The sequence below is a fragment of the Suricata suricatta genome, chromosome 2 (assembly GCF_006229205.1).
Source record: "Suricata suricatta isolate VVHF042 chromosome 2, meerkat_22Aug2017_6uvM2_HiC, whole genome shotgun sequence".
NCBI classification, from domain to species: domain Eukaryota; kingdom Metazoa; phylum Chordata; class Mammalia; order Carnivora; family Herpestidae; genus Suricata; species Suricata suricatta.
In genome coordinates, this window is record NC_043701.1 from 13,769,014 (window position 1) to 13,791,186 (window position 22,173).

A 22,173-nucleotide genomic window follows, 5' to 3' on the forward strand; every position below is an offset into this window, starting at 1 on the left:
TCAGGGTCAGATATGTCAAAGGGGCTGGGCTCCAGAGAGGACCAGTGGTGGCAGCAAGGGTGCAGAGAGGGCTGTGTGATGGGCTGGGGCGTGGTGGGCAACGAGGCTGCCTTCCTGCCTCCAGGGAGACCCGAAAGTAAGAACAGGCCTCTCTAGAGAAGGACTCTGGGGAAAGTATGGGGTCCTCTGGGCTGGAGGTGGGGGAAACCAGACAACAGAGGCAGGATCCATAGCTGTGGCTACGTGGACACCTGTCGTGTCAGCTCTCCTGAAACAGTGTGAAGGTGGTCAGCCTCTGGGTATCCATGCTTACAGGTTCCCGCTCAGAATGTTACCCATGGGGGCATTTAGCCCCTTCCTTTCTGCTCACGTATTACATAGAGGAGGGGACTTTGATCTAGGTCAGCTCCCTTGTTTTACGGATAAAGACACTGAGGCACAGGGGGTGGCAAGACCAGTCATGACCACATGCTGCTGGTGGCAGATGTAGGATTCACCTTGCAAGCTCTTCGTTGGATTTTAACTTCTCAGCAACATGACCGTTTTAATAAGTTCACCTCAATATTTGATTCTTTGATCAAAATGAAGAGAAATTACAATGCCTAGTTCATTTTAGGAACTCTATCACTCTTCCATGCATTAAAATATTATAAAGTTAGTATTAGCCTACCTAGGAAAATCAAAGCAGAAGAAAGCTTTTGAGCCACTTGTTGGAGCTGAGCTTCCTATAAATATTTGTTAAATCAGACATCATAATGCACCAGAAGCTGGAAAGGCCCCACAAGCTGGTGCTGTCAGCATGGCTCACTGGAACGTCCCTGTGTTCTCTGCCCTGTAGATTCCGTCCATCCTGAGGCTAGGATTGCCTTCACAACCCTGAATTCTCAAGTCATGCTGACAAAACTACATTTTTGCCTGTTTATCAGCAATCCCTTAAGTGGGTCAGCAGTTCCTACACCATTAGCAAAGTCAAAACTAAGTGCAACAGACGTTTATTAAGCATTTAAGAAAATTTACCTAAAGACCTCTTTTATACTTGCATGCCAGACACCCTTTCAATCACTTCAGTGATGTTTTCCCCCAAATCTGAATTTCCACATGAAGTTTTCTTTGAATATGGGGAGTGTTCTCATAAAACTGTCAGCGAGAGACCATCTTGATGTAGACACCATTCTTTGGGCCTAGGGCAGATTTGGATTCCAGCTGCAGTGGTACCTGAAAGAGAGGAGACTAAGGTACGTGTCACAGTTCACCACATCTACAGGAAAGGGTTTTAAACCAAGCCTGAAGGGGGTTGTGGGAATTTGAGCGATAGCAGGGCTGAGGGGGCCAAACAGCCTCCCCGGTACAGCCTTGAGAAGCCAGCAAAGCTGCCACTCAGGGAAAGCGGGCACTGGGGCCCCACCAGCACACGGGTGCCTGACCCTCTTGTCCATATTAGCAAAATACTGTAGGTAAGGAAGGCACTCCCTCCCACATTTACCCTCCCAGGAAGCCTGTGTAAGAGGTACTGGTGGCTCACTTTGCAAGTGAAGAAATGAATGTTTCGAGAGGCCCAGTGTCTTATCTAAGGTCACATGCCTGCAAAGTGAAGAGCAAGGCCTCAAACTCTTCCCCCTCTCCTATTCTCATTCCCCAGTGCCTTGCCAGTGACCCAGCAGCACCCCCTCTTTCCAAGGGGCTTGGGGAGAGTGGCTTCGTACTGTTCCCTTCTCATGAGTGCTGTGGTCTAGCCTCACCGCTGTTCAGAATGCTTTCCATTATGTCTAGCTTACAAGGCAGATGGATGGTGGACTGGGGACTTGGAAGTTGAACCAAAGAATTCCTCAAGAAGAAGAAGGCTGTCCCCACAAGCCCTGTGTAAAATAATGGTTCTGTGGCTAATATGAACCCTTTAAAGGAAAGAAGTATCACTGGGCCTTTAGTGCTGGGGCCCTGGTGGGCTGTTCAGATAGGAGAGAAGTTCTATGACCAAGAAACAAGATGGACTAACTTGCACTACCTCACCAGTAGTACATGTGACTGCTGAGCACTAGAAATATAGTTAGTGCACATGAGGGGCTAAATTTTTAATCTGATTATTAAAATTTAAATAGCCAGATGTGGCTAGCTGCTACTGTATTAACACAGGTCTAGACAAAGTGGAAACACCACTGGACTTCAAAAGAGGAGGTTGGTTGGGGCTAGCAAAGTCAGGGAGAGCTTCCTGGAGGAATGGACACCTTAGATGGGGCTAGGAGTGGGAGAAGCCTTGTGAGCAGCACTGCTCCGACTTCAGGATATGCAGTAACACCCAAGAATGTGGAAGACAGGATGGGGCTAGGGACAGAGGAGTGAGAGAGAGAGCATTCCAGGTAGGGAGGAACAGGTAGAACTCCCTGGGTGGGAACTTGGGGCAGGGAATACAAAGATGGCTTGGACGAGCTCTCCTTAGCACCAGCAGGCTCGGGAACTCATGGCTGGTTCTTGAGCTGTGGAATGCCAGCCATAAGCAGTGTTTTGGGACAAGAGCCTAGCTGCTGTGCTGTTTGTCAAGATCAAGGGTAAATGAGACAAACCCCAAAAGGAAGTCCTGCACACACGGAACACCTGCTTCAGGTTGGGGCCTGCTCTTGTCTCTGCTGGTTTGGCCCTGTGTTCCTACTTTGCTCTTCTATGTCCAGCCTTGTACCCAGTCTCCCTGTTTGTCAGAAGTAATGAATGCCACTCTTTGAATCTAGAAGTTCTCCATTCGTCACTGGGCACTACTTATCTGTTCCCTTGCGCCCCCTGTCCAGCCATGCAGAGGGGCTCTGAACAGACATGGAGGTGCACCATGTTCAGGTTTTGTAGGAAACAGCAAACATGCAAGAGAGGCGGCTCCATGTAGAGGAAGGAGGGAGGCTTGGCGGGGGCGAGCCCAATCTGGTGTGGGCCCCTTTCTTCACTCGGTGGCTAGTCAATCATCTGCTCATTAATATTCAGTGAAGCCCAGAGCACCTGCCCTGCACCTGGCGCTGGAGGCTCCAGCAATGCATCAGGCCGACTTCCGGTTCCTGCCCTCAGGGCCTGTGATCCAGGTATGTGGCCGCAGGCAAGTAACTTAGCCTCCCTAAGCTTTATTTTAGCTCCTCATCTGAAGAACGGGGGTAATGAAATCTACTCGAGGGGATTGCTGGGTTCTCACTGCTGAAGAGGGAAGAGCTACAGCTTCCCCGTACAGAGAATGTTAATTGTAATAATAGCTAACAGACTCGGGTGATGTGACAGGCACTTGCCCGAGCGCTTGCACTGGCTCATTTTATCCTCGCGCAAGAACAGGGAGGTGTTATTACCAACCTACTTAGAACAATCAAGGCCTCTTGAGGCCAAATTAAGGATCGTCCTGGCCACGAGAACTGGGGTGAACACCCCCTGTGACCGCAGCAGCGAGCTCACCTGCGTCTTTGGGCAGACCTCGAACCGGAACTCACGCAGGACGTGGAGCAGCGTCAGCTTGATCTCCAGCAGCCCCAGCCGCACTCCGAGGCAGCTCCGGGGCCCCGCCCCAAATGGCAGGTACGTGAATGGACGTCGGCGCCCGCTAGCCTCTGCCGTGAACCTGCGGGGCCATGCGGTCAGGGTAGGTCAGGGTAGGCCCGGGACACCCGCCTCCCTCCCCAGGCCTTTTTAGCCACTCCGTGTGGCTGAGGGAGCCCTTCCTCTGAGGCCATGCTCCTACCAAGTGGCCTGAACCCCACCGCTCGCGAGAGAATCCTGTTTTCACGCGGCCGCCTCCGTCTCTGGAGCAGCAGCTGCCGATCCCTGAGCTTCAGTCCTGCCCTTTCCTGGGTCTGGCCGAGCCCGAGAGGTACTGCCGACGTAAAAGAATCACCTGGAAGGCCCACTTGGCCCTCTAGCCCTGCCCTCTCCTTAAGCGCTGATTGTGCTGTTAATGAGCCTGAAGGCTCACTATGATCCCCGTGGACAGAAGTCTTTAGAAAGCACAGCCTTCACCTGGGCCATCACCAGCTTCCTAAGCAGGATTCCCGGGGGACAGACCAGCCCCCGGGGGGGGGGGGCGGCCCTCCAGGCTGCTTCCTGCGAGTTTTTCTGTTGATGGCACCGGGGGCAGCCATCTCCCCTGCTGACACCTGAACCACTGGGGGCTTTCCTAATGTGAGACCGGAATGCTCTCCTACCTGCTTCCAAATAGCATTTGCCACGTGTTCTGTGACAGCAGAGCCAGGTGTTGACGGCTATTCTGTAATAGCCAGCTCGCTTCTCACTATCTATGTATTTTTCTGGGCCTAGGAGCCCTTGACCCACTGCCCCTTTTCAACCTAGAATTAATGCACTTTTTTGATTTCAAAGGTGATGCTGTAAGCCTTACAGTCGCAGTCCACGGTGCTTAAGATTTACTGTATTTCCTTGAGCCGCTAAGCATTCGGATATTATTTATCTAGGTGCCACCGCCCACCCTTTCCCAGTGAGGAGGTTGTGGAGTTGGGGCTTCTATCCACAGAATGTTGGAAGTCCTAAAGGTGGAAACAGCCTGCCTGGGCCTCCCCGGGGCCAGATCACACAAGGAAGGGATACGGATTAAGTCTGATGAGGGAGGTGTGGATGCCTGCTTATTTTAAATCTGGGATCCTCGAAATGAAATTTAGACAATGGACCAAATCCATGTAGGGGACAGGAGTGGCATCCAGGTCCACCATGTTAGCATAGCTGGATCTCACGATTTCAGGGAGAAATTTAGTTGATTACTCTTATTTAGGAACCAGCTCCATTTTTTTTTTTTAGAGGAAAGGTATTGTTACTTTCCAGTGCACACCTGATACATGATCCCGTGTCCTGCTTCTCAGCTTGAAGAAACCGAGGACACCATTTGAAACTGCCTTGTTACTTGTATGCAGGGCTGCTGAAATGCTAAACCTCTGGATTCTGTTGAGGGCTTTTAAAAACGGCACAGGTATTTCCTTTGTAAATGATGCCTCGCAAATGTCTGATTCCCATGACTTTTGACTGGGGACATTACGAACTTGGTGTTTCCCCTTGGCCGCCTCCACGGACCTTCTTCTAGTGTCCCTCCGGGGCCCATTTGAAGGGACTGAGCTCACCTCTCAGGGTCGAAGGCCTCGGGGTTGGGCCAGTATTCTGGGTCGTGGTGCAGGGCGCCCACCGCAATCTCCACCACCGCGCCTGCCGGGATGCGCTGCCCCCGCACCTCGCAGTCTCGCGCCGCCTCTCGCGTGAACCTGCGGGACACACGTGTCAGTCCCCGGCCTTGATGCGCAGCCGCAATGAGTGGGGCGGCGCCCCGGGACCAGAGTGGTCCGAGTGTGAAGTGCGGAATGAGGCTGGAGGAGAGGGGGACAAGAGGGCCAGCTGTCTTTTAGGGGTGACCTGGATGGTTTCCACCCTCCCTTCCCCTCTTAACCCTCTACCCCAGGACTCTGCAGCCTCTAGGCTCTTCACACTCAGGTGGCCTCAGTGAAATGCACTCATCCATCCCGGTGCATCCGTCCATCAAGCCTGAGGAGCTTCTCTTAGGCCTGGGTAGGGGAGCACAGGTACCTTTGAAGGGCTTCTTTCTGGGGAGGGGCTTGCAGGGTTACTCCGCTGGCCACACTCTCCCTCATCTTCCGTTCATGGTCAAGCCTCTTTAAATTGCCCTTGCCCACCCCCTCGCTTTACCTAACGGAAATTTGGGTTTGAAAACCTGAGCTCCATTCATTGTCTGTGTCACTACGGATAACTTCTGCTAGAGGGGAAAACTTCTGGGCAGCTTGTTTACCACACCAAGTGGCCATGGCACAGCCCCATTTATTTGTATATATGTATATACATATTTATATAATACATGAATATATATATTTCTTTTTTTAGAGGGGAGGTGCAAGTGAGCAAGGGACAGAGAGAGAGGGAGAGAAAAGCAGGGCTCACCCAATGCGGGACTCGAACTCACAAAAACCTGAGATCATGGCCTGAGCTGAAGTCAGATGCTTAAGGACTGAGCCACCCAGACACTATATATTGTAAATTTCTTAAAATGCTTTTTATTTATTTTTGAGAGACAGAGACAGTGCGATCAGGGGAGGGTCAGAGAGAGAGAGAGAGGGAGACACAGAATCTGAAGCAGAGCCCGACGTGGGGCTTGAACCATGAGATCATGACCTGAGCCAAAGCTGGACACTTAACCAACTGAGGCACCCAGGCGCCCCCACATATTGTAGTTTTAAGGGCTAGCCTCTAGATTTTTGTGTATGAACATAACATTTCTGGAAGAATACCTGAACTTCTACTACGATTTCTTCTAAGGGATGAGGCTGGGGTGGGGAGGATGGCGGGGAACCAGAGGTGCCAGCTTTCTCTTTGTATCCTTCTGTATGGTTTAGGTGTTTTGGTTTTGGTGTTTTATTATTATTTTTTAAGTATAAGCATATTATTTTTGTAATATAGATGATTACTTTAAAATTAAAAATAATCTCTGCTGGCTTTTACTTCAAATTGTAGGACTGGCCCTTCCTAAATATCTTAGGGGAGATACAGTTATTATCCTAATTATTATTATATACTCTTCTCACTTATAAGAGAAATTAAGAGCAACCCGAGGCTCCTTGCAGCATTTACCTCTCTGTTAGGAGCCTTTAATATAAGAAGAAAGGCCAGGACTGGGGACCTCCATTCAGATCCTAAGCTACCAATGCAATTAATATGTGCTTGGAGCTGGTAGCAAAACACCAGAGCTCAAATCAGAGCAAGAAGGTGAGGGGGTTCTGATGTCAGCAGCCTCAGTCTAATGGGGTCAGCGCTGACATCCCCTTCTTTGTCATCTTTACTGAAAATATCTCGGACCTGGATCCAAGACCCCCCTCAAAGCCAGAAAATAGGGCTTTCCCTTCTGTATATGGTTGGGCCTCCTTCCGGGCTAGGCCAGGCCACACACAAGGTCAGAAAAATCTGCTGAATTAAACTGCATAGAATCCTGGATTCACACTGAAAACACTTCAACAGGAGTTGTTATATTTTCCACAGGGACTATTCTGAGACTTTGGGGGATACAGTGTGTCAGTGCTTGGGAAAAGTCAAGACACTTTTCTGAGATTAAAATAATAAAATAAGATAAAATAAAATAAAGTAAAATAAAATAACATTTTCACTGTGCCTGTATTCACCAAATCTATTGCTTGGGCTGAAGCAAAGTGGATTCTTGTCTGGCTGAGAATAATGACGGCTTGCCGCTCTCATTTCTGGTGTTTGATAACAGAAGTCAGCAGGGCTGATATGATTAAAAACGCCAGTGGAGGAAGTGTGGAGGCAGGTGAGGCCCAGGAGATCGCGGCCTGCCCGGGGCTGGAGCAGGCTGCAAGCTGGCCATTTGACCGGAAGGGCAGTCCTTTCTCCCCACCTCGCTCCTTACTTGGTGCACCACTTAGAGTGGTGTGGCTTTTTATGTCCTGTCCCACTGATTCTCACCACTCCTGGGGGGCGGGCTGAGCAGACATTGTATGCCCACGGAACACACAGGAAGCAGAAGCACAGAGCAGTGCAGAATTTACCCAAGATCACACAGCAAACTAAGGGCAGGGATGTGAAACTGTCTTGACTTTCTATCTAAATTTGTTCTGAGATTTTGGAGTACTGGCCCTATATGTGACTTTTTGAGGGAGTTAGCAAATCTGCCCCAATTCTCTAGTTCCTGTCCTGCCTTCGAGTGAGCCCACCAGCTGCTGGTTCTCCAGGGCAGTGCCTTCGCTGACTTCCTGGTACACAGTGCTGTTTGTAAAGGGTCGCTCAGAGAATTGATCAGAGCATTTTGGTGTTGAAAAGCCTGTTCACTTTGTCGCTCAACACATCACCTCTACAAGGTCTTGCGCGATGGGTTCTTGATTGGGTTCAGATCCAGGAAATGACATGCCTTTGATCAGTTGATAGACTTTCCTCCTGCTAGAGAACAAGACTGTTCAACTCCCCTGCTTTCTCTCTGCCAGGAGCCTCAGCAACCGAATGGGGACCTGACTTCAGTTATCAGCCATCTCTAGGGTCCTGTAGAGGCTTCTTTCCTCTAGACAGCCTTTGTTCTATCACTGAATGTCTTAATTTGAACTCCATTTTAATGTGGATACCAGCTGCCCACAGTTCCCTTGAAAGGAAGCTGGATATAAATCATTAAAAAAACAGAGATTGGGGACAGTTTGCTCTGTGGCTCCCAAGGAGATCAGGGAAGGCCCAGAGACTCAGTTTCAGTGCTGGCCTCAGGAGAACAGAAGGCAAGCCCGGAGTTACTGGCTGCTCCCAGACCGGGAGACGGAAATCCTGTGTGCTTGAGGACCGTGTGATTTCACTCCCTTCTATGGGATTCTCTGTATTTGCTCTGGGTCTGGACACTGCACGGTATCTATAATCACACTCAGTGATGTCTTTGGTTTGGAATATAATTTTTTAATGTTTTTCTTTATTAGTAAGACAGAAATAGAGCATGAGTGGGGGAGGGGCAGAGAGAGAGGGAGACACAGAATCTGAAGCAGGCTCCAGGCTTTGAGCTAGCAGTCAGCACAGAGCCTGTCGTGGGGCTCGAACCCACAAACTATGAGATCATGACCTGAGCCAAAGTCGGCTGCTTAACCGACTGAGCCACCCAGGTGCCCCTGGAGTATAATTTTGAGATACCTTCAGATAATCCACATTTTCTCTCTTAACATGGCGAAAGCTACCTCCAAATGGATTATGTGGTATACTCATTCATAGACATGAGGGCGGAACTTACAATATACAGGGTTAAATTCCTTATGTTGCTTCTGTTTCCAGAACCTGAAACCTGGCCATTGTTTACTTCCCCAAGGGTCTGGGGACCCATGTTAAGCCCCCTTGCTCCTGGAATGCCTTGCCTAGGGGGCGTTGGAAAGAAGCCAAAGACCAGATTCCTGCTCCCGAGGCACTTACAGGTTGGTGTGAGTGCATGTACTTGGGTGAAATACCACATAGGTGTTGAAATTATCCAAGAATATAATATGAAGTACAGTCAGTGTGAACATGCTGGGGAAGCAGAGGCAAATGGCCTACCGTGGTGAGTCTTGGGTAGGAGTTTGAACGATGGGACAAGTATGGGACGTTGGAGAGCGAGGAGATGCTTCCCAGGCCTTAGAAGTTTCCCCCTGGAATGTCAACTCCAAGGGCAGGGGATTTATCTGTTTTGTGCATGGCTCATTCCCAAGTGCTTGCAGCGGCATTCAGCTCAATAAATAGTTGCCAAATGAATGACTAGTGAAAGCCATTCCAGGCTAGGAGGCCAAAGAGACTGGCTTGGATTGGGTGGGAAGGTCATGTAAAGAAAAGCCCAGTGACTCTTTGAGAAGGTACTTAACGTAAAGGAAGATGAGTCAGACAGTTACTGCCATGGTTACTGTATGGAAGGCATCATGCCCCAGGGGATACAAAGAAACCCAACACTCAGACCTTGCCCTCCAGGAACTTGACTCCAGCATTCCTGTAACCCAGGTGGTGACGGTCTGAGTACTAGTGAGGACCATAGACACTGATGCCAAAGGGGCTTTGGGGAGTGTGTTGGGGGGGAGAGGGGAGGACGTGGGCGTACCTGAAAGCTGGCGGGTAAATCCTCAGGGTCTCTGCAATCACCATGTCCAGGTAGGGCAGGTGTTCCTGGAGGCTGCAGTAGTCAGGGGCTGGCTGTGGAGGGGTCGTGACAAAGGAAGAAAGTTGAGTTACACCAAGACACCCAGCATTCTGGCTTCTCCATTAGTCTTAGAGTCCTGCTCCAACTCAGCAGACTCCAAAGTGGAGAGGCCACAAAGTGCAAAGTCCATTCAATCCAAACTGCTTTGGGTTAGCACTGCGCATGTCCTGCTGTACTTGTTTTGTGGTGCTGCGTATTACTGGGGACCCGCCGGACCAGCCTGGCACCTGGGGATCTCTGAGTGTCACACAGACGTTTGGTTCCAACCCAATGACAGCAGCTTCAGCTGCAAGCATTTATCGAGGGAGGAGGTGGTGGTGGCCACGTATTGTACGGACACGACCTGACGTCTTTCTCCCTGCAAACTTGCGAGACAGCTGTTTTCCCATCTCTTAGAGGAGGAAACTGAGGCTCGGAGAGGTGGCCACATAGATAGTAACTGGTACATCGTAAAGTTAAAAGATGCATAGTGACGTCGCCAAAAAAAAAAAAAAAAGCTCCAATAACAGTAACAGAAACTAAAGAGCTATTATAAATTAGGAAGAAAAGAAACTCATTAGGAAAATGATCAAAGGATATGAACAAGCAAAACACAGAAGCAGAAATACAAGTTGCCCTGATGAAAAATGCAAATGAAAACAAGGAAAATTCTGTTCTTCTCTGATCGGATTAGGAAAGTTGAGAAAAACTGATTAGAGCCTAGAGAGTGAAGGTGTGGAGAAGCATGACCCAGCACCCTGTGTTGGGGGGACTCCGGTGCCTCTTGGACAACACCCACTGGAGTGGCACTGTCACCCTCACCCCTGGTCTGGGGAGGAGGGACACATGGGATGTGAGCTGGGGAGCAGGATGTGGGCAGGAGGGTTTGGATGGGGTCATGGAGGCTTATTTGCTGCTCTGCTGGGTTTTCCCCAATCCTCCCTCTCACCCCACTCCCTACAGGGCCAGGGTGGGTGCCTGCTTGGTGGATGAGAGCCTCATTTCTTTCAACCAGGCAGTGCTGATGCAAGAGCGGTCTTCAACTTGGAGGTTTGCTTCCCTCCTCACCCAGAGCAATTGAGGGCAGCAGCGGGGGTGGGGCAAGGCCACGCTGGAGCCCCCAACTTTCCAGGGATGAGCCCTGAGTGGCCTTGCTCCACCCTCCAGGAGCCATTTCCAGGCTTGCAGCTGGCCCCGTGGCTGCTCTGCAAGGATCTAAACTAGCGGTTCTCAGAGAGAGAGCGCCCTGGATTGGCTGCATCAGGGTCACCCTAGAAATGCAGATCCCTGGGCCCGCCCAGAGACCAGAAACTGTGGGGTAGGGCCAGTAAGCCACCAATGAGGGAGGGGCTCCTCTGGCAAGAGCAGGTGGGCAAGCCCCTGTGTGGGTGTGCTTGGTTTGCTCGAGGACGACAATACCAGGCTAGCTGGCGGGGGCAGAATGGGGACTCGAGGGGACACAGGGGAGCGTGGCAGGAGATGGGAGCAGGGCCAGGACACATGGAGTCGTGGAGTCCCCGGTAAGTATTCTAGCTAATCTGTCACCATACAGCCATTCAATATAATGCAGGCGTTCGGTGATGTCTGTAACATACTGTGGGATAAGAGAGGCGTCGTTTAAGATTTATGAATTTGGAGGGCAAAGGAGGGGTTTCTGTTTCTACTTTGTAATAAAAAAATGATAATGATTGGTTTTCCCAACTCGCTTTCATCCTCATTTCTGGGAACTGTTTCTTCGGAAGGTCACTACCAGGCCCTACGTTTCCACCTCCGCTGCAGGCCACCAGTGCCTGCTCAGTGAGCGTGAGGCCCATGAGCAGGCGCTATGCTCGGAGCTTAATGCTTTTTGACTGCTGTCTGTGATTCTTAACCCTTTTGAATTGGTATTTTGGAAGTAGAGTCTGATGGGATAGTGGAGGATGCACCAGGGCTTGGAGCCTCACTGGTGCGTGGTCCTGCCTCTGGCCGCCTCCCCAGGACCCATTCTCAGCTGCCTGCCCTCCCACCCTGGTGCTGGGGGCCCGGCTTGGCCTCCCTCTCCCTGTCTTGCCCTGTGACCATGGCTGGCCTCCTCTTCAGTCCAGGGCCTCGGCTCAGGCACAGAGAGGGTGGGGATGCGGGGCATGTATCCTGAAGCATCTGGCATAGAGGCAACTGTCCCTGCCCCGAGCTGGCAGCATCACGGTGTGTGTCGCAGGACTGGCCAGTATTGGCTGGGGCCAGCTTCTGCCTACCTGTGGTCCAGGTACCAAGTGTGTCTGGCACAGAAGTTTTAAAGATCTTTGAAGAGTCACGGTCTACTGTGGCATTGGGGCTGGGCCTGTGGGAAGGTGTGATGCCTGGCTCACGACCCCTAGACCCTGTCCCCAGTTGGGTCACGTGCATTGGTCTAGTGGCTAGCAGGCTAGGCAGGACCCCTAAACATGCAGGAGAGCCTGAGTCCCCAGCCCATTCGGTATCCCCATGCCTGAGAGCATGCCCCCTTGGGGGATCCTGGGGAACCCATCTTTTTCTTTCTAATCTTTAGTAGTTTGATTTGTGCTAGTTTCTACTGGCCTGCAAGTCACAAAATATAAATTGTGTAATTTCAGTGATTTTGCATGTGAGTTAAATGTTCTCTGATAATTTAGAGTTAAAACTGGCATTGCATGATATAAAAATGAATGGTAAGATTCAGGCTGGAGAAGAAGAAAAGAGGGAGAATCTGTATTTAATGGCTCTTTGCCCTGCATTTTGAATGAGGGGCCCCATATTTCCATTTTGTATAAAAGAATTATGTGGTTGGCCCTGTAGGCCAGGGTTGATTGACCCAAGGGTGGGCCTTGGATCCATGGGCAATCTGGAAATTTGGATCTACTGCAGAGAAAAAGGAGTTTTTCTCCAGTGGGTGGAGGCTGAGCACAGGTGAGTCATGATCTGCTGGTGACCATGTCCTGTCTTGTGGATGAATCAGCAGAAAATTCCAGCTGGCTGTGAGAAAGAAGAAATGAATTACATGTGCAGAAGGAAGTCAAGGAAAATGACACAGGAGAGACCATTGCCAGGTGCTGCCTAGAGTTCCAGGTTCTGTTTGCCACCCTCCAGCTAGTAGGCCCAGTGGGTGGTGAATCAGTGCCCTTACAGCATTTTCTCATTTACGGTCTAAATTAGCAACAGATGAATTCTCTTATCTGCAACCAAAGCAGTCTTATCAACACACGCAGAAAATGTAAAAACAAACAAACAAACAAAAAACCCCCAAAACCCAAACCAAAACAAATAAACACCAACACCCCCCCCCCACCAAAAACGGTGGTACCATGCTCCAGAAGAGAGAACTGGAACCGTATCACAAAAAGAAAAAGAATCTGGAAGCCATCCTTAATGGTATTGGTTCCCCAAACAAAATTTGTGATTTAGAAGCTGTCAGCATTTGTCAAAGAAAGAAAACTTTTAAACGTAGGCTAAGGGAATTTGATGTTATAAAGTTAAAGTCTTTATTCTTTATTCTTTCTCCGGATGAGCTTTTTACTGTGCTGCTAAGCTTTAGGCTCAAGATAAACATGTAAACATCAACTTGGCCCAGCCGATCTCCACGAGGCGGAATGTTAGAAGCAGGAGGCCAGCTTTCACTGTAGAAGGACACTTGGGCCCTGCCCCCCAGGGACTTGATGGTTTGAGTGGTTTGAAGTGGGCCCGGGGCCCCAGTTCCCCCCACCTCTCACCGTGGTTGTGATGTGGTGTCGGAGGCCCAGACCACTCGCTGCTTAGTCCTGCAGTCTACCCCAGTGGTCCTTCCCGTGGGAGGAGTGGGCAGATGGGGTGTAGGGAGACTCACACCTGCACGTTTTAATCAAACCCAGGCGAGGTAACGTGGTTCATGTCCCTTTCCCACTGACAGACCAGTCTGCCCATCTGGACCTTTGCCTCCTTATAGTTCTTTCAGGAAAATCAGGAATAAAGGGTCCTACACCAATCCTACCAGCAGGGGGCAGCAAGTGTATGGCAAATGGGGACTCCCCTGTGAGGCTGGTCCTCTACTCAGAATCACAAATTATACCCCCAAAAGACTTAGGAATCATGAATATGAATTCTTTATCATAGAGATGAGAAACAGGAGACCCAGAGAGGAAAGCCTGAGAAGCCAAACTCTCAGGTAGAACTTGGAGTAGAAAACCCACATTCTTCTTCATTCAGCAGTCTCTTGATGCATACCTGCTATCAGGTGCTGAGGATCCAGAAATGATCAAGTCTCTGCTCTTTGGGGAAGCAGACTTCTAAGCAAATCATTATACTGGATGTGGGACGTGCTGTAGAATGGACTTAGGAGGAAACACAGTTCTGTTTGAGCGCTCATTCATCCACTCATTCATTCGACATGCTGAGGTGGTGCATGCTACTGGCCAGGCACTGTGCTAGGCACAGGACACATAGCTTTGACACACACTGACCCTTCCCACCCTCATGGACCTTACAGTCCATCCCAGGATGCAAACCAATGGCAAGAGTTTCAGAGTCGTGAGCACAAGGCTCTGTGGAAGAACAGGAGAAGGACACACATCCCAGGCATTTGGGATCAGGAGAAAATGAAGCCTGAGCCAAGATCTTTATGATGCATAAGAAGAAGCTGGCAAGAAGTGGGTGGACTTGTTTGGATGTGGGTTTAGACAAACCAATCTAAAAACAAAATCCATGAGTCTATCACAGGACCTTGAACCCTGACTGGATATTTGATATACTTAGGAAATTATGGTTTACTTGTTGTTGTTTTAATTTGAGAGATGGTTGGGGGGGGAATGGCAGAGAGAGAAAATCTTAAGCAGGCTTCACACTCAACTCAGCATGGAGTCCAATATGAGGCTCCATCGCAGGACCCTGGGATCATGTCCTGAGCCGAAGTCACGAGTTGGAAGCTCAACCAACTGAGCTTCCCAGCCTCGCCGGTTCATTTGTTTTTAATGTGATAATGTTATGGTGTTCCTGTTTTAGAAAAGAGTCCTTTTATTTTAGAGGGGTAGAATGAAACATTTACAGATGATATGATAGGACATCTGGGATTTTTATTAAAAAATAACAACAACCCTGGAATTGCAGGAAAGTAGGGAAGTACATGAAACCAAAGTGACCATAGTTGACCTCTTGTTGAGGCCGGGTAATGGGTACATAGTCCCCTCAAGTATTCTTCTAATTTGCATCAAGTTTTCCTTAAAAAAAAAAAAGTTAAAATACTGAATAGAAATTTAAATAACATTGTGGCACAGCCTTTGAGATGCGTTACAGAATAAAAACGGTTCTGTCGGGCTGGCCAAGTGGGAGAGGTGTGGTTTGGAGCCGGATCTTGTAGGACACTTGGCAGTCCTCCGGGCAGGAGGCAGAAAGCCCTCCCACGCGGGGCAGCCTCTCAGGGCTGAGTCAGAAGCGTGGTGGGCGTGGCTCGCCGCGGAGCGCTGTCAAGAAATGAAACCAGAATGGTAGTTGTGCTCCAAGGGTGCTATTTGTCTTTGGCATCTAGGAAAAAACCACCCAATAAAAAATGTTGGGAAGGGCTGGTGTAGAGTTCCCTTGAAGCGAGAAAGGGAAAGAGAGGCTCCCTTAGTCTGGAGAAGGCTTTCCCTTGGAAGCAAAGGCTGGCCAGCTCCTCCCAGATGTTTACAGCGGCGGCACCGGCCTGGAAGGCAGGAGGCTGGGAGCTCGGGGCCGGGGTTTCTGGCCCAGCCCATTCCTTGGTGTCGCCCTCGGCTTGCTGCTCAGGCCTGAGGACTGGCCTGGAATTTCAGGAGAACTCAGGGGCATCTGAGCAAAATGTCCTCTCATTTCGAGGCAGGAAGCACGTTAGGCGTCTGTGTTTCCAAAAGATAAAGATAAAAAGCCATCCCCCAGGGTTCTCCCTGACTTCTGATACACAGGCCATATTACTCAGAATTGGAATCAACCTGTCCTACCTCCCACCCAACGAGACTACTACTGCAGCCTCCCTCCCCGACCTTGGCCATGCCTTGGGGTAGTCACCAGGTCCAGCCAGGGTTTCCGTCCAGTCCCACATACATCGCCCAGCAGCTGTGGCCTTGGGGCAGTTGCCAAGGGCGACATCAGCAGGTCACCTGGTCTGTAAGTCGGGGTCACGCCCAGCTCTCAGGGCAGGCAAAGGAGACTGTGAGGGTGAAAGCTCTCTGCATCTTTGGTGATGTGCCAGAGGCACAGGTACTTCTGTTCCAACATACCTGGAGGCAAGGAGCTCTTTGCTTCAGGAGGCCGTCTGTTGCCCGTATTAAAATGACTCTATAAGGATGTGTTTGGGAGGAAAGTGATTTTAAAATCCCATAGAACTTATTTTAGCTGGGGCTTATTTCATAAAATAAGCAACTATGCTTTTAGAAGTTTGAAAAGAAATGTTAAATATTTATTAGTATTTGAGTTGGGGGAATATTGATTAAATAGCAAATATTTAATTACGAAGTATTGGGAAAAACAGAGATTAAAAAATAAACTGAATCTTTGCCTCATGGTTTACATTCTCAACCCAGCGTTCCTTGATTTTCCAGATTTTTTTCACCTGTATGTTGATTTTCAGTGGGCAGTAACTTCTAACTTTACCTCCGTGCTTCTTGGCCTCTTAGACTTTTTGTCTTAGAGCTTAGATCAGTAAACCAATACTTAAATGCAAGGGATAAACCTGAGGGTTAAAGGAACTTTACGGAAAATTTATGGATAAATCCTTTTAAATAGGAAATAACACTGCCCTCACCTATTAAGGTCACCTTGCTACATTCAGATTTTGTGTGCCATTTTCTCTGACAGCTAGACACACAGACGCACGCACACACACGTGCACGCACACACCCCCACTCCCGAGTCATTCACACCTACACTTACACCACACACTGGGTGTGTACAGGTAGAATGTGGAGAATAAATGAGAAAAAGCAAATAAAACTGTCACTGCTTTCAAAAAAGATCTTTCCTGGAGACCCAGGGACCTCCTAGAAAAACTAATGTTTTCTTATTTTGCGCAAGGAAATCGAAGTGGGGGCAGCTTCAGTTTTGTCTTCCCAAGCAGTAACAAGGCGAGCATCAAATGGTACTAGTGAGTGCTCATGCATGTGTCACTGGATGTGATGTTATATAAAGTGGGCTAAATTCTGCCAGCCTTTGCCCTCTAGAAATAGGGAGCTTGAAATCCCTTAGGAGTGGACACGCCTGCATGGGGACAGCCAGGGGCTGTATAGTCATAGGAAGAATTAAGATTTCAGTTCGCTCTCATTCCCTGGGGAACATACGATGATAATAATATGAAGCCAAACTATGGAAAATGTAACAACCTTGGCTTTCCCCTTTTGACCAGCAGCCCAGAAGGAAAGCCCCCTCCCCCCATGCCTGGTCCCCATGATGAGCCCTGGGTCCTGGAAGCGAGGCCTGAGCAGGGACCTGGGCTCCTCACTGACCCGTTCTCTAAACAGAGCCTCTGCCTTCCTGGCTTTGAGATTCCATAGATGGGCAGTGGGAGTTGTTCCAGGCTTGGGGCAAGAAGCAGTGGGGTTGAGGGGATAGGGTAGGCTTTGAGGTGGGCAGGGAGCTTTCGTGAACATCACCGCTTCGCCTAGCAAAGCCCAGCATGTCCCACGTGCTGATGTAAAGAATTTGGCAGATTTAGATGCAGACATGCATCCATGCCTTAGAAAAGGTAATTAGGAGAGTATGTATAGTATCTGTTGATATCCACTTTAAAAGGAAAGAGACAGAATCCATCTCACATAAACCCCCGGGTTATTTCAGGTGCTCCTATACGCTGAGACCAGGCCATTAAGGGATTAGGTGAGGAGATTGTAATGAAAGAACACAAACCTTCCTGTGTGTGTGTGCGCGCACACACTCACAACACAGTGCCAGCCCTTACCACCCATGACCCTGGGTTGAGCCTTATCAACATCCCTGACCTTCCACAAGAATTCCTGTCTTCAGAGAACCAAGATAATAACAGCACTTTGCCCCCCTGCAGGATTTTACCAGGCACAGTGGGATTTTTACATCTGTTTTCTCATGCAGTCCTCACAACTGCACAGTGAGGTAGAAAGAGAAGTTTATTCCATCTACTGTATAGATGGAATAAAAAAAAAAGAAACAAAGATTCAGAGAAGTTAGTGGCTAAGCCAGGGTCACACAGCTAGTAAATGGCAGAGTCCGAACTAAATCCAGATCTTCAGATTCCAAGACTTGTCCGTGATGCTCTACTGCATAGACCTCCCTCCCTCTCTCCTCCTTTCATCCTTCCTTCCCCCTTTCCCTTCCTCCCTCTCTTCCTTTCCTTTTTTAAAATTAAAATATTTAAAAAATATTTTATTTGTACGTTTATTAATAATTTATTGTCGAGTTAGCTAACATAAAGTGTATGCAGGGTGGCCTTGGCTTCGGGAGTAGATTCCTGTGATCCATTGCTGACATACAACATCCATGCTCGTCTCTTGTTTTCCCTGTCTTCCTTTCCTTTGGTCCAGTTTATGGATGAGTCACATGCATACAGAAAAAATGCAGCACAACCTAACATACAGAGCTCAGTGACTTCTCACAAAGCGAGCGCACACGCAGAACCACGGCCCCATCAAGCCCCCAGATGTTGCCAGCACTCTGAAGTGCCCCCGTGACCCTGTCCAGTCACAGCCCCCTCGAGGGCAACCGCCCTCCTGACTTGTAGCCTGAGAGATTACTTTTGCCTGTTAAAAATCTGTGCGTGAAGAGAACGTGCCGTAAGTGGGCTTTCACGTGTGCCTGCCCGTGTGCAGGGCTGGGGCTTGGAGACTCACCCACGGTGTGGTGTGGAGTGGAGGCGTGCCCGCCCAGGTGGTAGAGTGGTGCGTCCTGTCAGCCGTGGGTGGACATTTGAGTCATCCCAGTTAGGGGCCATTATGAATAAAGCTGAACATTCTTATATATGTTTTTCTAAGTTTATTTATTTATCTTGAGAGAGAGAAAGGTAGAATGCAAGCAGGGGAGGGACAGTGAGAGGGGGAGGGAGTCCCAAGCAGGCTCTGAGCTCAGCGTGGCGCCCATTTCAGGACTCGAACCTATAAACTGTGAGATCATGACCTGAGCCGGAATCAAGAGTTGGATGCCTAACTGACTGAGTCACCCAGGCCCCCCTTGTGTACGTTTTTTTTGGTGGACGTATGCACACAGTTCTGTTGAGTATGTACCTAAGAGTGGATTTGCTGGGTCATAAGGGACGTGTATGTTCAGCATTAGTAGGTATTTTGGACAGTCTTACAAATTGGTTGTACCTAAACTTTTAACAGTGAATCAGCTGGAAAGCAGCTCATGCCGGTTCCTTGTATTTAATCTCACTGTGGGTTCTACCCTCCTCCCTCTGCTTGCCCCTCCAACACACAAACGCCAACCACTATCTCTATTCCAGGTAAGGGCTGAGAGAAAAAAATAGTGTATTATTTGGGGAGCAGAGTTATTTATCCCTCTACTGGGCATGTAGGGAAAAGGGGAGGTGGGGACAAATGAGACACGTCTAATCACCTGATATTTAAAAACTGTCCCAATTATCAGACATCAAGGCTCATAAGTATAAGACACCCTCCCAGATCAACTAGCTTCGAGTCTTTGGATTATCTGCTGTTATGTAATATTTAGGATTCTGTTCTCTCCATTAACAGTCAAGTGGTATATGATGTTTAAAGAGATAACCCGCTAAGTGACAGTTAAATCACCTAGCTCACTTTCTCTGCCCTGGGGAGAGAGTGTTTGCATTTAATTTGCAGAGAAATTCTTTTTGTTCACTCTGCTCCCACATAGATAGTATGCCTAGGACATGGGGGTGACATGCCTTTAGCAGAGTGTGGGGGCTAGGGGAGAGAAGAGACAAGACACAGTCCCATGCATCCAACTCACTGTGTGTTTGGGAAACTGTCTACTTGTTCCTTCAAAGATTTATCATTATGGTAATAGGGAGCCACTGAAGGTTTGATAAGTAGAACTGACACACTAAAATGACTATCACTCTGACAGATGACCTATAGGAGAACAGTTGGAAGAGCTGGTCAATAAGACAGGAGACTGTCGTAACAGCCTGGGAAAAGTGAGGGGCTCCAATGACAGTGCAATGATCAGAGGGGTCAGGGAGTTGAAAGGGAAGCAGTGCAAGCAGGGATTCCCCATCTTGGCTGCTCCCCACAGAGGCGGAGTCCCCCCTCCCCGAAATGTTCAGCATTGGTTGATCTGGGCCGGAGTGCAGGAATTAGTAGTTTTCTTTTTTTTTTTTTAAATGTTTTATTTATTTTTGATACAGAGAGAGACAGAGAATGAGAGGGGGAGGGGCAGAGAGAGAAGAAGACACAGAACCGGGAAGCGGGCTCCAGGCTCTGAGCTAGCTGTCAGCACAGAGCCTGACGCAGGGGCTCGAACCCATGAATGTGAGATCTGACCTGAGCTGAAGCTGGAGGCTTAACCAACTGAGCCACCCAGGCGCCCTAGGAATTAGTAGTTTTCTAAAAGCTCCCTGGAAGATTCTCATCTGCAGCCGATACAGAGTCATCGTGAGGAAGGAGGACTTGTCCAGGGAGGTGCGTCTTCAGATATATAAGGGCAGGGAGTGAAGTGATGAAAGTGATCCTGAGGTTCGTTCCTGGGGGTGCCGAAGGACGGAGCAGGGTCCAGTGTGGGCGAGCTGCCTCCTCCAGGAGGGCTCAGCTCTGGCAGGCTGCTGTTGGGGAAGATGGTGCCCAGCTCGGCCGCACTGAGGGGGATGAGTCCCCAGGATGGGGGTTGGAAAGAAAAGCAGGGCACAGAGGACTGAACCATACGGCTGCCCAGGGAAAGGATGCTGAGGGGCTGGAAAGGAAGGGGCTCTGGATAGAGTCTTGGGTCTCCTGGAAACAGCCATGGAGATTAAGGACAAGGAACAGCCGTTGCCATCAGTCAACTGAATGGGGGAGGGGTGAGCCAGCATCAGTGAGGTTAACAGATGAGCAGGTGGAGAGGGGACGGAGCGACAGGAGTGCCCTGGGGCTGGCACACCACTTCCAGGGGCACACTGCAAGAATTCGGAGCACCCCAGCAAACCAAGGAGAGAAATCAGAGCGTTGCCACACAACAGAGCAGCAGACATGTGACAAAGGAAAAGTATGTGCTGGTCCTCTAGTCAGTGGGGCTGACCCAGGACACTGGTGTAAGGTCCAGGGAGAACAGTTTTGATGCAATATAGGGAAGAATTTTCAAACGACTAGAACTTAATGACAAGCTTCATGCCCACTGGAGATTTTGAAAAGCTGTCACTGAGCATCTCAAAAGGTTGCTGGATGATATTCATAGATCCTAGTCGAGAAGAGGTAGACATAAGTGACCTCATGGTGCCTTCCACATCTAGGATGCTCTAAAGTGTCATGACCAGCCCTCCCCTCCACTGGCACCCCATCTACCCAGGGACAGCCTGTGGGTCACCTGCTGGCCGAAGGAAGGTCACGTGAAGGTGGAGAGTGATGCACTGGCTCTGTGTACCCCCCACCTCCGCCCCCAGCACCCGGCCCTCATTCCTCTATGCGTGCCGATAATTCAGTCTAAAAGTCAGAGCCCAGGTCACGTGCTGTTTGGGGGAAATGGTAAACAAAGATAAGAGCTTTAAGCACTGGAATTTATTTTTTATCCACTCTGGCCTAAAAGCAACTGCATGTTATATTTAGAAGGCTGGCTTCCAGACCCCTCCCCACCCTCCTGTTTCCTGCCTCCTCTTTACCGCCCATGCTCACAACGCGGTCTTGCTGACCATAGAATAGGAAATGTGTTTGGAAAGCCCAGGGGTCCTTAGAGGCTGCCTGCCTGGATGTTTATAGAAATGTATCATCTGTGGGCCTGGGAGAGACGGCCATTTCCTCCGATAGCCGGCTCTGCCCACCATCGCAGCAGCAGCCGTCTCTACCCAAATATTTACCCACACGTCCTCCAGGCAGGGCGGTGGCACATCTGCCTCCCACTGTCGGTAGGTGAGATGCTCCCCAGGGAAGTGGCCGCATTTTCAGCAAGACCCCTCACAATTTATTTACAAAGGTCTCCCTCACGCCTGGGAATCTATAATTGAACAGCTCTCTTTTCTATGTAGGTTAAATCCCTTTGCAACCAACTCCAAGAACCTGTAGAAATCCTTTTGTTAGCCTGGAATTCTGTTGTATTGAATATTGTTGGAAATAAATGAGCCATTGTCTGGACTGAGAATTTTCTGGTTAGATAGAGATCTCCACTGTGATGCAATTTATTGTGGCAGGATTTTTTTTTTTCATCTCATTTTAAATTCCCTATTGCCTGCTCGGTCCATTTTCCCATCTCAGGATATAAGTGGGGAGGGCTAGGCCCAAGCTAAAAAAAAAAAAAGGGAAAAGAAAAAGAAGAAAGAAAAATGTCTGCTCTGCCCAAGAATGCTGTCCAGAGGCCTAAAGGGAGTCTGGGACCAGATTTTTGGGAGGGAAGGGCAGTACATCTACTTGCTGGGTTAGGGGAAAGGAGGGCCACAGAAGCTGGGAGCTGGCACATGAGGAGATGACTTACAGGATGATAAACAGACTTGG

The 22,173-nt window shown here is 49.3% G+C and overlaps 1 protein-coding gene across 2 annotated transcripts in view; it reads right to left on the bottom strand.

Moving 5' to 3' along the window:
- Positions 1–976: 976 nt before the first annotated feature.
- TBXAS1 (thromboxane A synthase 1) overlaps positions 977–22,173 on the bottom strand; it is a 150,991-nt gene continuing 129,794 nt past the window's right edge. For both annotated transcript variants that reach the window (XM_029922693.1, XM_029922701.1), the window contains 4 exons: positions 9,560–9,651; positions 5,082–5,219; positions 3,418–3,580; positions 977–1,215 (listed from right to left, as the gene is read on the bottom strand). In XM_029922693.1, the coding sequence (XP_029778553.1) occupies positions 1,141–1,215; positions 3,418–3,580; positions 5,082–5,219; positions 9,560–9,651 (468 nt within the window). In that variant the 3' untranslated portion in view covers positions 977–1,140. The remainder of the gene's footprint in view (positions 1,216–3,417; positions 3,581–5,081; positions 5,220–9,559; positions 9,652–22,173) is intronic.